Here is a 14,400-nt window from a genome sequence, read left to right as displayed (position 1 = left end):
CAATCCTCCCAATTATCAGGTTCTTTTAAAAACCTAGGTTTTCTTCTGCCTGTCACCCTTTTAATTTACTTTCCTTACAAACAAATACCCTGGTGGTAGGCCAACGTGTTCTGCGGTTGGCCTACCACCAGGGTATTTGTTTGGGAGGAAAGTAAATTTAAAGGGTGACAGGCAGAAGAAAGCCTAGGCCTTTAATTGTCGAGGATCTATCAGGTCAGTTTAAATATCAGAACCCGTACATGATCAGGTCGACTTAATTATCAAAAACTCTCAAATTATCAGGGTCAATAAATTATCAGGTTCGTTTAATTATCAGTGTCCATAAATGATTAGGTCGACTTAATTATCGGGAGCCCATAAAAGATCAAGTCAGCTTAGCTATCATGGGCCCATAAACTATCAGGATCGATAAATTAATATCGCGTCATGAACTTCATTTATTCAATGCAACAGAAGTTCTTCCAGCCAGTAGTGAGTCTAGTAGGAAAGAACGGAGAGGTAAATTATATGTAATGCGAACGGGACGGCCAGTATATTAATAATTGTCGATCCCGCGAAAGGGGCGAGCTATAGGGGTCAAAGCTCGCGTTGCAGAACGGCAATAGACGCGAAACACTCTCGAACCCCGGGAAGAGAACGGCAGCGAAATCTTCCATTAACGTATAAAAGATGATTACGTCGTTGACAGATGACTTTCAAATGACGACAGTGGAGCCCCATCGTGCCATCGAATAAGGAATCTGGTGTTCCGCGTTCAGGGGGGTTCGGTGATCATTTACATTCGTAACATGCCCGCCATTGAAACTGCCACTTTCAAACAGATTGCCCCGGGACGGCCCCCGTCTTGTCTGTCTTCCACGCGTCACATTTCGACGTCATGTACGTCACAATTATCTTATTTTGTTGTTGATGTCCTTTCGCGAATAATTTCATTTCCAAAGTTAGTGAATAAAATTCTACTTGGACACAGAATTCACCTGATTAGTTTTTAACGTTAGGTGGCAGATTTATCTACAGAACTTCAAGTACCGTTGAAACAGAGACGTTTCCGTTTATAACAGGGTTGCCACACGCCCGGAAAAAAGGTCAGGGGATTTAAAAATGGGCCTAAAAAGTCAGGGAAAGGTCCGGGAATTTAAAAATGGGCCTAAAAAGTCAAGGAAAGGTCCGGGAATTTGAAAATGGGCCTAAAAAGTCAAGGAAAGGTCCGGGAATTTAAAAATGGGCCTAAAACGTCAAGGAAAGGTCCTGGAATTTAAAAATTGGGCTAAAAAGTCAAGGAAAGGTCCGGGAATTTAAAAAATGGGCCTTAAAAGTCAAGGAAAGGTCCGGGAATTTAAAAATGGGCCTAAAAAGTCAAGGAAAGGTCCGGGAATTTAAAAACGGGCCTAAAAAGTCAGGGAAAGGTCCGGGAATTTAAAAATGGGCCTAAAACGTCAGGGAAAGGTCCGGGAATTTAAAAATGGGCCTAAAAAGTCAAGGAAAGGTCCGGGAATTTAAAAACGGGCCTAAAAAGTCAGGGAAAGGTCCGGGAATTTAAAAATGGGCCTAAAAAGTCAGGGAAAGGTCCGGGAATTTAAAAATGGGCCTAAAACGTCAGGGAAAGGTCCGGGAATTTAAAAATGGGCCTAAAAAGTCAAGGAAAGGTCCGGGAATTTGAAAATGGGCCTAAAAAGTCAGGGAAAGGTCCGGGAATTTAAAAATGGGCCTAAAAAGTCAAGGAAAGGTCCGGGAATTTGAAAATGGGCCTAAAAATTAAAGGATAGGTCCGGGAATTTAAAAATGGGCCTAAAAAGTCAAGGAAAGGTCCAGGAATTTAAAAATGGGCCTAAAAAGTCAAGAAAAGATCCGGGAATTTAAAAATGGGCCTAAAAATTAAAGGATAGGTCCGGGAATTTAAAAATGGGCCTAAAAAGTCAAGGAAAGGTCCAGGAATTTAAAAATGGGCCTAAAAAGTCAAGAAAAGATCCGGGAATTTAAAAATGGGCCTAAAAAGTCAAGGAAAGGTCCTGGAATTTAAAAATGGGCCCAAAAGTCAAGAAAAGGTCCGGGAATTTAAAAATGGGCCTAAAAGGCAGGGAAAGGTCAGGGAATTTTAATAATTTGTAAAAAGTCAGAAAAAGTCCGGGAATTCAATTTTATCTTTACACTTTTTGATGGTAATTTTACTCTATATCTATGACAAATTCTATGATTATCATTTATTTCCTTGAAAGTTTGGCTAATTTTTTCAACATTGCAATAACCTTTTTACTGAAATACAAGTCCATATAAATTTATTAACTTTTGATAAAAGTAAAGTATAAAATAAAAATTTTAGTCTTAAAAAGTCAGGGAAAATCTCTTAAAATGATCAGGGAAAACCCGGGGAATTTGAATCTGAAAATTTGTGGTGCCTTGGGTATTAGCTCTATTTTTAAAAAACAAAATCCTGTATAATGCTTAACCACTCTATTATTGTTGAATAAAAGCTTTATAACTGTAAGTTAATTAACACTAATGGAGAAAATAATGGCTTTTTTTCAAACTATCCCACCAAAAAATGGTCCACAAATAATTAATTATCCCTATGCAGTGTAATTTTAACATTAAATATCATTAAGTAGATTAATATATATATACAGGGTGTTTCAAAAGGTTATGCAAAAATGTTAAGGAGTTGTAGGGGGTGACTCGGTGAGTTGAGAAGTATGCCTATTGTTTTTACCATTTTCCTACGATGAGTTAAAAAAGCGCCAGAGAGCTTCAAAGTGTGGCCTACTAGCCCCTGGAAGTAGGCTGCAACAAGCGCCAAACCAAGCAGCAGGGAAATGCGAACATTAAGGTTTGGTTTCGTGTGATAGGTAAAAAAGGACTTTGTAAATAAATAGAGGTAACCAGCGTAAAAAAGTGAACTTAAACAGTGTTTAAAGTCCCTGCTGCTTGGTTTGGCGCTTGTTCCAGCCTACTTCCAGGGGCTAGTAGGCCACACTTTGAAGCACTCTGGCACTCTTTTAACTCATCGTAGGCAAATGGGGGAAAAAACAGGCATATTTCTCAACTCACCCCCTACAACTCCTTAACATTGTTGCATAACCTTTTGAAACACCCTGTATATATAATCCCCTTCATGCTTGATAAAATGTCAAATCGTCAAACATCCCATTGGTTCCCTAAAAATGACATCTTCCGACACTATTGAACCAAAGGCCGGTGACGATTTTCCTCCCCCCCCCCCCCTTTCGTGTTGAAGGGGGAAGATTTAACTCTCCCGACAGCATAAATAAATACAATTTTTTTGGGTGTATAGTTTTTGGGTGCAAATCCCACTAATTGGTAAGACATGGAATAAGAATTTTACAACATAATATCGCTTTAAAACGGCTAAGCGATTGGTTGATCGAAAGAGTACTTACAAATGCCCAAGATTCCGCCGAAGACGGAGGAGCTGTTGTGGAAAGTGGAGCAATTCCAGCGGTTCATTTGGAATTGGAACTGGCACTCGTCGATGCCCATCTTGGCGCCTCTCCCCACCGTCTGCAGAATGTTGTGGCTCAAGCCGCACAGCTCGCGTTGCTTCTCCACCAAGTAGTGCAGTTTGCGGCAGTAGTTCTTGTACGTCGTCGGTTTCAGCTCCAAGGTGCTCTGGTACGTTCCGGGCATGCCCAACAACCTGAAAACACGCAAAGAGACTCGTCTCAAACATTGTATAAATCTGATTGGTCTATAGGCTTCGAGCTTAGGAAATATAGCGCCATCTGCCAACTAGCAGACGGCTTTTGGTTGCCAGAGTGAATTTCATATATTAAATATATTAAATTTAAAACTCGGTCGGTAGGCGGCGATACTTAAGACCAAAATTTAAACTACGCACGTAGCCTATTGAGAGTAGTTTATCTTATTATCATCAGATATAATTTCAAATATCTCGCGTCACAAACACAATTTGAAGTTGCTCTTACAAGTTAGTGGTCTGTTCTCGTTACTCTCCAAAATGTCATTAAAATATATTTATACCAAAAGTGACATAATTACCAAAAGTGTGTTAATCGGACCTATTTCTGAATGAATGTTACGAGCGAAATACAAGTTGGGATGGGAGAACGGAAAGTACGCCTTGGGGAGGGAAGGAAGTTAAAACCAACAAATAACGCCTCGTAGTGAGGAACGGAGGAACTAAGTAGCACTGGTCAAAGATAGTGTATTTTTGGATTTTTCGTCGTTCTGTGGAGATGCTACCTACGATATAATACCATAGACTAAAAATATCCAGAAAGGCGACAATAAATAGTCTTTTATGTGGTCGATCTCGAGTCGAGCATTCATTAAACCTTTAGCATACGAAAGTACAGGGATTGTCACACTTTTATTAAGTATGTCACTTTTGTTTATACTAATAACTATTTAATTTAATAACATATTGGTCGTTGTTTTATGGGACACCGGACATTGCCAATTATATAATTACGTCAAATTTGAGCCACATTATTTTTGGTCACAGATGGTATTTTCTATTTCGACTCGTCTGTCTTTTCGAGCGATGTGTTAGTGTGGTGGTTTATAATTTCATTCAAATCGTTTGATTCACGCGAATCTACATCAGCGGTTCCCAATTTCTTTTTGCTATGGAACCCTAAATTATGCAGCTAATACTGGCGGAACCCCAACTAATTTTTTTTACTTATCTTAGAAGACTGTTGCCACGACCAAAGATGACCGCGCTGCGAATTCTCGGAACCCCTGCCACCCTTCCACGGAACCCCAGGGTTCCGCGGAACACCTTTTGGGAACCGCTGATCTACATTATCATTGTCTGACCGTGGTAATTAAAATATCTTTGGACGTCACATCGAACTAGCAAATGGTCAATGGTGGTAAAAATGTCCGAATGATCATTTGTCCGAATGCCGGAAAACAGGATCGTATGTCCGAAACCGTATTTCATTTGCCCGAAAAATTTATCATAACTTTTGTTGGTGATTTAGTCGCTCAATTTATTTAACATTTTTTTTTTTAAATTATCAGACCAAAAACATTTTTCCCTAAATTATCAGACCAGAAACATTTTTTCGAAGGGCTAACCACTTCTTTAAATTCTGTACACCGATTACAAAGAGTACACCCTTTCGTAGTGCTAAATGTTTAATCTATTACGTAATCACTTTAGTACAGTCACAGCTTAAGGCAGTGGCGGACTGGGTCTAATATTTTTAGCTGCCAGAAGACAAAGGGCTCCAGCCTTAACAACTATGACGCTATCATGTTTGAGGGGCCCACTTCTTGAACGGTCCGTGGGGCCCACCTGCCATTGGGCAGGTTCACTCTATGGCCAGTCCGTCACTGGCTAAAGGCTTGTACACCGATTACTGATAGTAATCAGCCCCTTGCATTTTTTCTAAAATTATCAGACTAGAAACTTTTTTTTTTTTCAAAATTATCAGGTCCCCAATATTTTTTCTAAAATTATCAGGTCCGAAATAGTTTTCCAAAATCATCAGACACGAAATATTTACCAAAATTATCAGACTATAATCATTTTTCCAAAATTATCAGACTAGAATTTCTTTCCCAAAATTATCAGACTAGAATTTTTTCCCAAAATTATCAGACTAGAAATATTTCCCAAAACTATCAGACTAGAAATATTTCCCAAAATTATCAGACGCGAAATATTTTTCTAAAATTAGCAGACTACAAAAATACATCGCATCTTGATTTTTGTAAAACTGAAATAACGTTTCTAAATCAAAGTGAGCCGCCCTTTTAGTGAAAATACTTTGTTTTATAGTAGTACTTGGCGCGATATTTCGAGAAAGTACTCGCGTATAAACCTTTTATGATTTCCGTTCCGTATAAGATGGCCTTTTTTTAGCCCAACTACAGGCGCTACTACAAAATGGAGACAGCTGGTTGGCCCCTTAAAACAAGTTACGCCGCCAACCATTTTGTTATTATACCTACACAGAGCCTCGAATACTAGTTGTAACTACGTTTATATGGATGGCCCGGGCGAGGGGGGGGGGGACCCGGCGACCATAAAAAAGAACGCGAGAGGTTCGCGACAAACTAATATAAAATAAATATAGTGACATATGCACCCCCGAAATTCTCGACCCAGCGATGAATACGACTTGACACGGAGGATAGAAACTTAACGCACTGACAAGCTAAAACGGCTGAAAGCACGGTTTAACGTCTTCGGCGTCAATTTCACTTGTCAGAGCGTTTTCAACTGACACTAGCGTTGCGACAACTATTTCTAAAGCCGTGGAAAATTTCAGCCGGGCATTTTCCTATCTCACTGCAAAAATATGGTATCTTAAAAAAATTTTACTTAAAAAAAATCAGTGATTCGAGATATAACGATGTCTGGGATTTCAGTTGCATCTTTAGAAAGGGAAATATAATAGAGTTTCAGCACACCCATTTCTAGGCGTTTACGCGATCGTCTACCAATCTCCTGTACGTTGCAGACGTTCGCGTAAACGCCTAGAAATGGGTTTGCTGAAACTCTCTAATAGTACAGTTTGGTCAAAAATCTCAATTATTATTTTACTTATTTGCAGAATTTTTCACTTGACTGGTCGAAGATTCGGCTTATCAATGTGCCTGTGTTATCTAAATTAATAAATAAATAATATTTGAATTTAATTTCTCTATAGGGTGTATTCTCGTGACGTCATCATCGCTGTAGTGGAAGGCTAGTGTCATCCCCCTTTCCCCCATAACTATCTACCTTAGAGCAATGGCCGCCATCTTCTCGTGAATACCACCTATTAGAATATTTCTAAGGGTGCAACTGAATATACTGAAAAAATACACATTTAAATTTTGCAAACGGAATAGAATCACGTAATAGTCTTAGTCGATAATTCAAAATAACGGTCAAAAACGCCGCCGATCAGTTTAGTAAAATATTTTCGGCAGCGTAATCGTCGGCCATTTTCGGTATGGAGATACAAAATGGAAGGCAGGCAAGTCTGCCAGATTTCGATAGACCGAAAACGGCCAACTCTCTCAAATGTTTTCGTTTTCAAAACGAAAATTTTGCGGCGTAGCTATCGACTAAGACTATAGTCAACGTGAGCAGAGATGGGCAAAAACCGAATTTTCCGAGCAATTTTGCGCTCTTTTTTTGGCCGAGAGTGGAGTTCACGCTCAAAAATAACTCTCGCACTCTTTGAAGTTCAGAGCGCGCCCATCTCTGAACTTGAGAACCTCATATTAGTAAATAGTCAGCTTCCAGCAGATAATGAGCTTTTCGCGTTGACCGCAACGTGGCCGCTACTGTAAAAGTTAATCCCACTATGCCTATGTTGTTTTAACTTGAAAATATAGTAAATTTTGCAATAAATAATATTCAAAGAATGTAGATAATTTATTTATCTAAAAAATATGCCAATTAGCAGTCAGAAAAACTCGGCGCTAATTTGTTTTTTATCTAAATGTCAAGAATTACGTGACACGCGCAAAATCCATGATACCATATTTTGCCACTGGATCGTCGATTTGCGCTTTGCCATTTTCAATGTTGTAACCTTGACATGATTTAGAACTTTGGGGGCCTTTCGAAGCGACAGTCGCGGCGGTCGGTTCTGTCTCCCCGTCCGACATTCGTTACGCGCGGAGGCAACTTTATAGCGGTTTAAATCCAAATCATTAACGTTTTCCCCATCCTCGTCGTTTTGGGAGCCGCCAAAGACGCGAAAGGTGCGTCCGCAGCGACGGAGCCCAATTACGAAGGGTGTATTCCCAAATTCCGGTAGCTAACAAGCCTGTTATTAGAGATGACAGAAGATCGGTTTTTGACGAGTGACGGGAGGCCGATTCGGGGCCCCCAAATCGAGCCCGGCGTAAATTAAAAGGCGCCTTTGGATTGCTTCATTCGATTGCGCCGCTATCTGCTTAATTGCTATATAGTTATTCATGGCCTTATCCCATTCAACATTTTGTTACGCCGAAATTGCTCGATAGACTTTGATTTTTACGAGGCTTTTTACGACTTTTATTAATGCTCTTGGTTCTAACGAAGGCTCTGCGCGATGTCTATTATCAGTTCATTATAATTATGAATGCATCAAAAGGGGGTGCCATAGTGGGGTAGCGATAATATTGGCTTTAGGCCGGTCTGAACCTAAAACCCTATTCATTTTCCGCGTAATGCGTCTCTGTATTATCAAATTGAAAAAAAATCAAAATACAGTTATTTTTAAATTATTAAAATACAATATTTTGTCAATTATCAAAATACAATAATTTTTCAATTATCAAAATACAATAATTTTTCAATTATCAAAATACAATAATTTTTAAATTATTAAAATACAATATTTTGACAATTATCAAAATACAATAATTTTTCAATTATCAAAATACAATAATTTTTCAATTATCAAAATATCATATTCTTTCAATTATCAAAATACAATATTGTTCAATTATCAAAATACAATATTGTTCAATTATCAAAATTAGTGTTGTAAGTCGGAAAATTTCCCGCTCGGAAGATTGTCCGGAAAATGACCGAGGCCTTTTTTCCGGAAAATTTTCCGTATTTTTCCGAAAAAAATAAAAAAAGTTTTAATTCCATGATTAGTCTAATATTGTTTGCAAATTTAAATAAAGCGGCATTTTCGCCTCATTTTTTCGAATCTAAAAGTAAAACTAAACCTCTAGACTAGTTTAAACTGATTTACAATGTAACACTGTAATGTTTTTTAGTATGTTTACTGATATTAGACATTTTACATCGATAAAAAGTTTAAAACATTAAAAACCCTTAAAAAGTAATTTATGTTCCAATTTTTTATTTTTCCGATTTGCGGAAAATTTCTGGAAATTTTTCCTAATTTTATTTTTCCGGAAAATTAACAACACTAATCAAAATACAATATTGTTCAATTATCAAAATACAATATTTTTCAATTATCAAAATACAATATTTTTCAATTATCAAAATACAATATTTTTTCAATTATCAAAATATCATATTCTTTCAATTATCAAAATACAATATTTTTCAATTATCAAAATACAATTTTTTTCAATTATTAAAATACAATATTTTTCAGTTATCAAAATACAATATTTTTTAAATTAGCAGATTCCAATATTTTTTAAATTAGCAGATTCCAATATTTTTAAATTAGCAGATTCCAATATTTTTTTAAATTATCAGATTTCCTTTTCAAATTATCATATTTAATTTTCAAATTATCCGATTTCTTTTTGTTAAATTATCCGATTTCTTTTTGTTAAATAATCCAATTTATTTTTGTTAAATTATCCAATTTATTTTTGTTAAATTATCCGATTTATTTTTGTTAAATAATCCGATTTCTTTTCTTAAATTATCCGATTTCTTTTTGTTACATTATCCGATTTCTTTTTGTTAAATTATCCGATTTCTTTTTGTTAAATTATCCGTTTTATTTTTGTAAAATTATAAGATTTATTTTGGTTAAATTATAAAATTCCAATTTTTGTTAAATTATCAGATTTATATTTGTTAAATTATTCGATTCTAAATTTTGTGAAATAAATTAGATTATTTTTTTTTGAAATTATAAGGTTTGCGATTGAAATGATTGATGATTGATGAAAAAAAAATAAGAAAAACCTGTATAATTAGACCACTAGGTTTAGATTACACGAAAGGTATCTAAAGGGTGTTCATTTAACGTCATTGTAGGCAGTCGGTTCAGACCTTTTTCGTTTTTGTTTATTTCATTTAATTTTTTTTTAATTTGCACAAGTTAAATAACTAAATAAAAATAAAAAGTAATTTGTACAAGGATGATACTATACTGAATCCTTTTGACCGTTATACCTTTTTCAGAGGCTGGTTACAAAACCGGACTTAGTAAACTAAAGTTTATTTTTAATAAATGTTTCTGTATAAAAAGGTAACATCGCTATTACGTAAGTGGAGCGAAATTTCAAATTGTAGTAAGAATAACTTTGTATTTTTGCTGTAAAATGTATTTATTTGTAGGACAAAGAAATAGCATGGAGGCAAAATCATTTCTAACGACCAAAGACATTGGTGTACTGCCAAATTAATCGGGGGCCGAAATTTAAAAAGTCTGATATTAGAAAATAAAACATTTAATTAGAAAATCATTAATAGAAAAGTTATCCCTCAAAATTTTTATAAATTTACTTCTAACATTGCTCTAAACTAAAATAAAATAAAATTTTATGTATCCAAATTTTATTCATTTAATGATTAACTGCAAACTATATTTTTCAAATTAACTAAAAAATTTATAATTCAACGATTTAAAAATTATTAGATTGAAAAACTATAACATAGGAATCCTCAAAAGAATTATCGGGTCCGTAAAAAGCCTAGGCTATGGGCTATTTCGTGACCACTATTTTAAACATTTTTATTCGATAAAAGAACTGTAGGACCCCCACTCAAATCTTAAAATTTTGTACATGAAAAATAGAATCATATTTCTAAAAATATTGGAATTTATAGGACTATTTTTTTTCAAAATTATAGGATTTTAAAAGACTATATATGATATTTCATTAACTAACTTTATGCATTTAAAAACAAAATCTATATTTAGTGAAATAAATCTTCTCTTCAAAAATAGAAACTATTTAACCATCACCAAAATATACTAGTAGCTAAACTTGTTAACAATAAGAAAAGTATAGACTAGAATGACTTTATATAGGAATTTATCCTGTAGCGAAATCTAGAAATTTAACTGAGTGGCAAAATATCAAAATTATAGGATTTGATAGGACGTTTTTGGGGATTTTGCAAAAAATATAGGATGTTATAGGACATTTTTGAAAATGTAGGATTTTATAGGAATTATAGAACCTCTGGGGGCCATGGAACTGTTTAACATCCAATTTAAAACCTCCATTCTACACTCTGCAGACTACATCAATCAAATTAAGATTTGATTATTAAACGTCTCAAAGCACGTTCTTAATAATGAGAAATAGTGAGAATGCTGGCGTAAAATCGTAAAGCTTGGCTTTGACGAGAGGCGAAAAGCGGAACTCTAAGAATTTAATTTTATAAACAGACCGTTCATAATCGGAGGCGGACAATATGAGGAGGCTCGTAAATCGACTCCCCCCATCCTAAGGTCAGGTCTAAAAATGGCCTTGTATAAATAAATAAGCGAGATTCATCGACGTTTCGCCCTCACCCGAGCGCCAACATTTCGCCTTAAAACCTAAAAGTATTTCTCTTCGATATCAAGCGAAAGACTTTGTCTTCTCTCTGCCGCTTTTTCTGGGATCGTAAATCGCCCTGGAAGTGTATAGCTTCGCTCCCTCCGCCATAAAAATGTTTCCTTAAAATGTTTTGGCTACGCCGAATGCGCCCTCCCTCCATATATAAGTAGGTAGCTCCCCCCCCCCCCCCCCTCGTAAGACTTTCCATTCTGCTATTATATATTATGTATTCCATATTTATACGAACCTTTCGCTACAGAATCTCATACATAGAGGGTACAATCTGCGGGATTTTGGTATACCAAAGCGGTTTTTAACCTATAAATTCTAGCGGAGGACAAAATCTGTTGAGTGTTTTGGTTCTGGGAATTTCTATACGTAGCTTGGTATTTTAAATAAAATTGGAAGAATATTGCTATTCCGAAAGTTACTGGGTGAAAATTTTGATCTCTCTATCTCGCTCGCTATCAGGGTTGGACATAAGGCACTAGTCACGGCATTAGTCAATTTGACTAGTGAAAAATTTACCTGAAAATTTATAAATAATGGCGTATCACAAATTCATCATTCATCAATCCCATTTTATTTAAAAAAATCCAATCATGTAACTCAAGTGATACTAAACTCCTATTTTAATTCTGACGGGTAAAGCAAAATGTTGGCTGTCCTTCCTGTTTTATACCATCATTTTTACCCCCCAAGTCAGGAGTGTAGTATAGGAGGCTCACTAGTCAGGCTGACTACTGCAACAAAATCCTTATGTCCCACTCTGCTCGCGATGCTCACTTCACCTACGTTATAACGTCGTCTGCTCCGTCGTCTACTCTCCCATTCGGCCACGTTCAAGGAAAGAGGACGGAACTGACAATCTTATGACGTAGGGGAAGTAAGTCTTCGCGGGCTAGGGCTGTGGCTTGAAATATTTAGCGGGCCCTGCAAATCCAAATAAGAGAAAACATTTATGTGTTAGCTTTTAAATTCAGTAAAATTCTACAGAAATTTTGAGCATTAATCAGCATAGTTTTCTTGCTTTAAAAAATGAAGAAGCTTCAAAATCCTTCGAAGGGGCCCCCAAAAATTAAAATTGGGACACCTTAATACGAGCCTTTAAAATAATAAATAATAATCAGCTAGGATAATACCCAAGGCACCAACTTAGGCCTAAGTCATCAGGTGGCCGGGTTACAATGCCACGCATGCCAACAGCTCTCTACACTCACTATTACCGTTTATGGACCTTACCCAGATCCTGGGGCCGCCACTGAAATAGGAGAAGGAAAATTTCACCAACTTACTTTTGAATAGACCATTCTATAAAATACTACTTATGTGGTTATTTACTTTTGTGTATAGTGAGGAAGAAGATTTGGCCCGATTTATCACGAACCAGGGATGCTCAATAATGGATTATCTGGCAAACCTGCCAAACTAATTGTCTGGATAAATAGTGGGTTTTTTTATCAAAATCCTACTCGTTTAACGGTTATAGTTTTATAAAAATCATTATAAATAGTTAACTAAGTAAAATTTAATAAAAGTTCTGCTACTACATAGTGGTTAATAAAATAAAATAAAATTTATTATTGGTAGCTTTCGGACCGCGGTCCTTCGTCAGCCGTTGTTACAAACCCACTAAAATTTATAAATATGTATTCCATTTTTTTTAATTGTTTTTTATCCAAAACAATATTATCCGATAAATCCATCACTAATCAACATTTTATAAAAATTATTTTTTAGCATTGAAAACCTCCCCAACCTTTCACGTTAATTTGGATCGTAGGCAGAATTTTTAAACCAAAGAATAAATAAATTTGCCAGTCCTAATGAAGTAGCGCTATGTTGTTTTTGTAAAAGTGTTTGGCCTGTTTAGCTAGGAATTAATAGAAAGGTCTATTGAACTATTCATGGGAAATTTAATAAAGATGGCAGCCACCTCGGGGCATGATAGGGACGTAGTGGGATAATACCTTTGACATAATTATTGACGCGAAACGAGCCAAACTTCCTGGTCACCGACTCAAACGGCGAAATGTTTGTCACAGGGGATCTGACATTTACCTCTATAGAGTAGTTTCAGTTCGTAGCTTTGGCTATGGCCGCCATTTTGTGCGGGATTTTTTCTCTATGGGAAAAAGCATAGGTGACGTCGTGTCAAGTGATACTGAAATCACTGTATTGTGAACGGGATTTGGGATTTTGGATTTTGAAAAATCCATTAATTTTTATTGCGTCATGTAAAGTCTGTGGTAGGGAAATTCTTGGATTTTGGATTTTTATCTAAATTTTGAACGGGATTTTGCCAAATGACTAACCCCTCGGTTTCTCATCCTCCCAAGCAGAGTGAGAAGTAACCGTTTTGAATGAGATTTTAAACGCAACTGGAAATTGTGTCCTAATAAAGCCCAATTTTTAAATTTTCACTTGTGTGATATTTGAGATTAAAGTTTTATTCATAACGCGCGTATCTTTGGGAATCTAAGACAACAGAGAAAAAGGCTTTCGGCGAAAGTTAAATTTTAATATCTCATCACGTGAAAAATAGATTTCAGAAATTAACGCGACTGATATTTGTTGAATTGGTTGCTTTATTGCCTTACGTAAAATAAGCTACGCTTGCTTTGTTTTTACGTAGCTCATTCGTCACGAAATACGTAGAATTTCCGTTCAGTTTATACTTAAAAACAGGGTGCCTCGTCGATTTTACCTTATGTTCAGGGCTTTTCGTAGTAAAACGTCACCCCCCCCCCCGCAAGGAGAACGCGACCCGCCAAAAGTCGTGGATTTTCTTGCGTACATTTTTCATTGGCTAGACGCTTTAGCGCCTGCTGCCGTCGGAAGGGGAAAATTCGGAAAGTGTCTTCCCCCCTGCCCGTAAAACGTTCAGCGTAAAGGCTCGTGACGCTCGTCCAATGAAATTCGTACACAACCCTTCGTTAGCGTGTTTAAAGGCTAGCTGCGTTCTCCTTGTGTTTGTTGCTCCTAGGCAGCAGCAACATCAAAACTAGGAAGCCAATGTTAAATCGTTTTCCATTTGACTGCTCTCGAGCGCTCTAGATCGCTCTGATCAACATGCATTTTATGTTCCATTGACGGGCTCGGATCTGCTCCGATCAAGTTTCGGGCGTTCCATTTCCCGCTCTCGGGTGCTCCGAGATCGAGATCCTAGCAAAATTTTTGCGTCTTCCTTTTAGATTTTTTTGGCAAATGGCA

General features: G+C 36.4%; 1 protein-coding gene across 1 annotated transcript in view; it reads right to left on the bottom strand.

Moving 5' to 3' along the window:
• LOC149922133 (protein Wnt-2b-like) overlaps positions 1 to 14,400 on the bottom strand; it is a 54,240-nt gene that overhangs the window by 24,230 nt on the left and 15,610 nt on the right. Inside the window, exon 2 of the mRNA XM_090162934.1 lies at positions 3,396 to 3,652. Within this exon, the coding sequence (XP_090019060.1) occupies positions 3,396 to 3,652 (257 nt within the window). The remainder of the gene's footprint in view (positions 1 to 3,395; positions 3,653 to 14,400) is intronic.

The sequence above is a fragment of the Leiobunum rupestre genome, chromosome 11 (assembly GCF_980474605.1).
Source record: "Leiobunum rupestre chromosome 11, qqLeiRupe1.1.hap1, whole genome shotgun sequence".
In the NCBI taxonomy this organism is placed as follows: Eukaryota; Metazoa; Arthropoda; class Arachnida; order Opiliones; family Sclerosomatidae; genus Leiobunum; species Leiobunum rupestre.
This window is presented reverse-complemented; position numbering and strand designations above follow the sequence as displayed.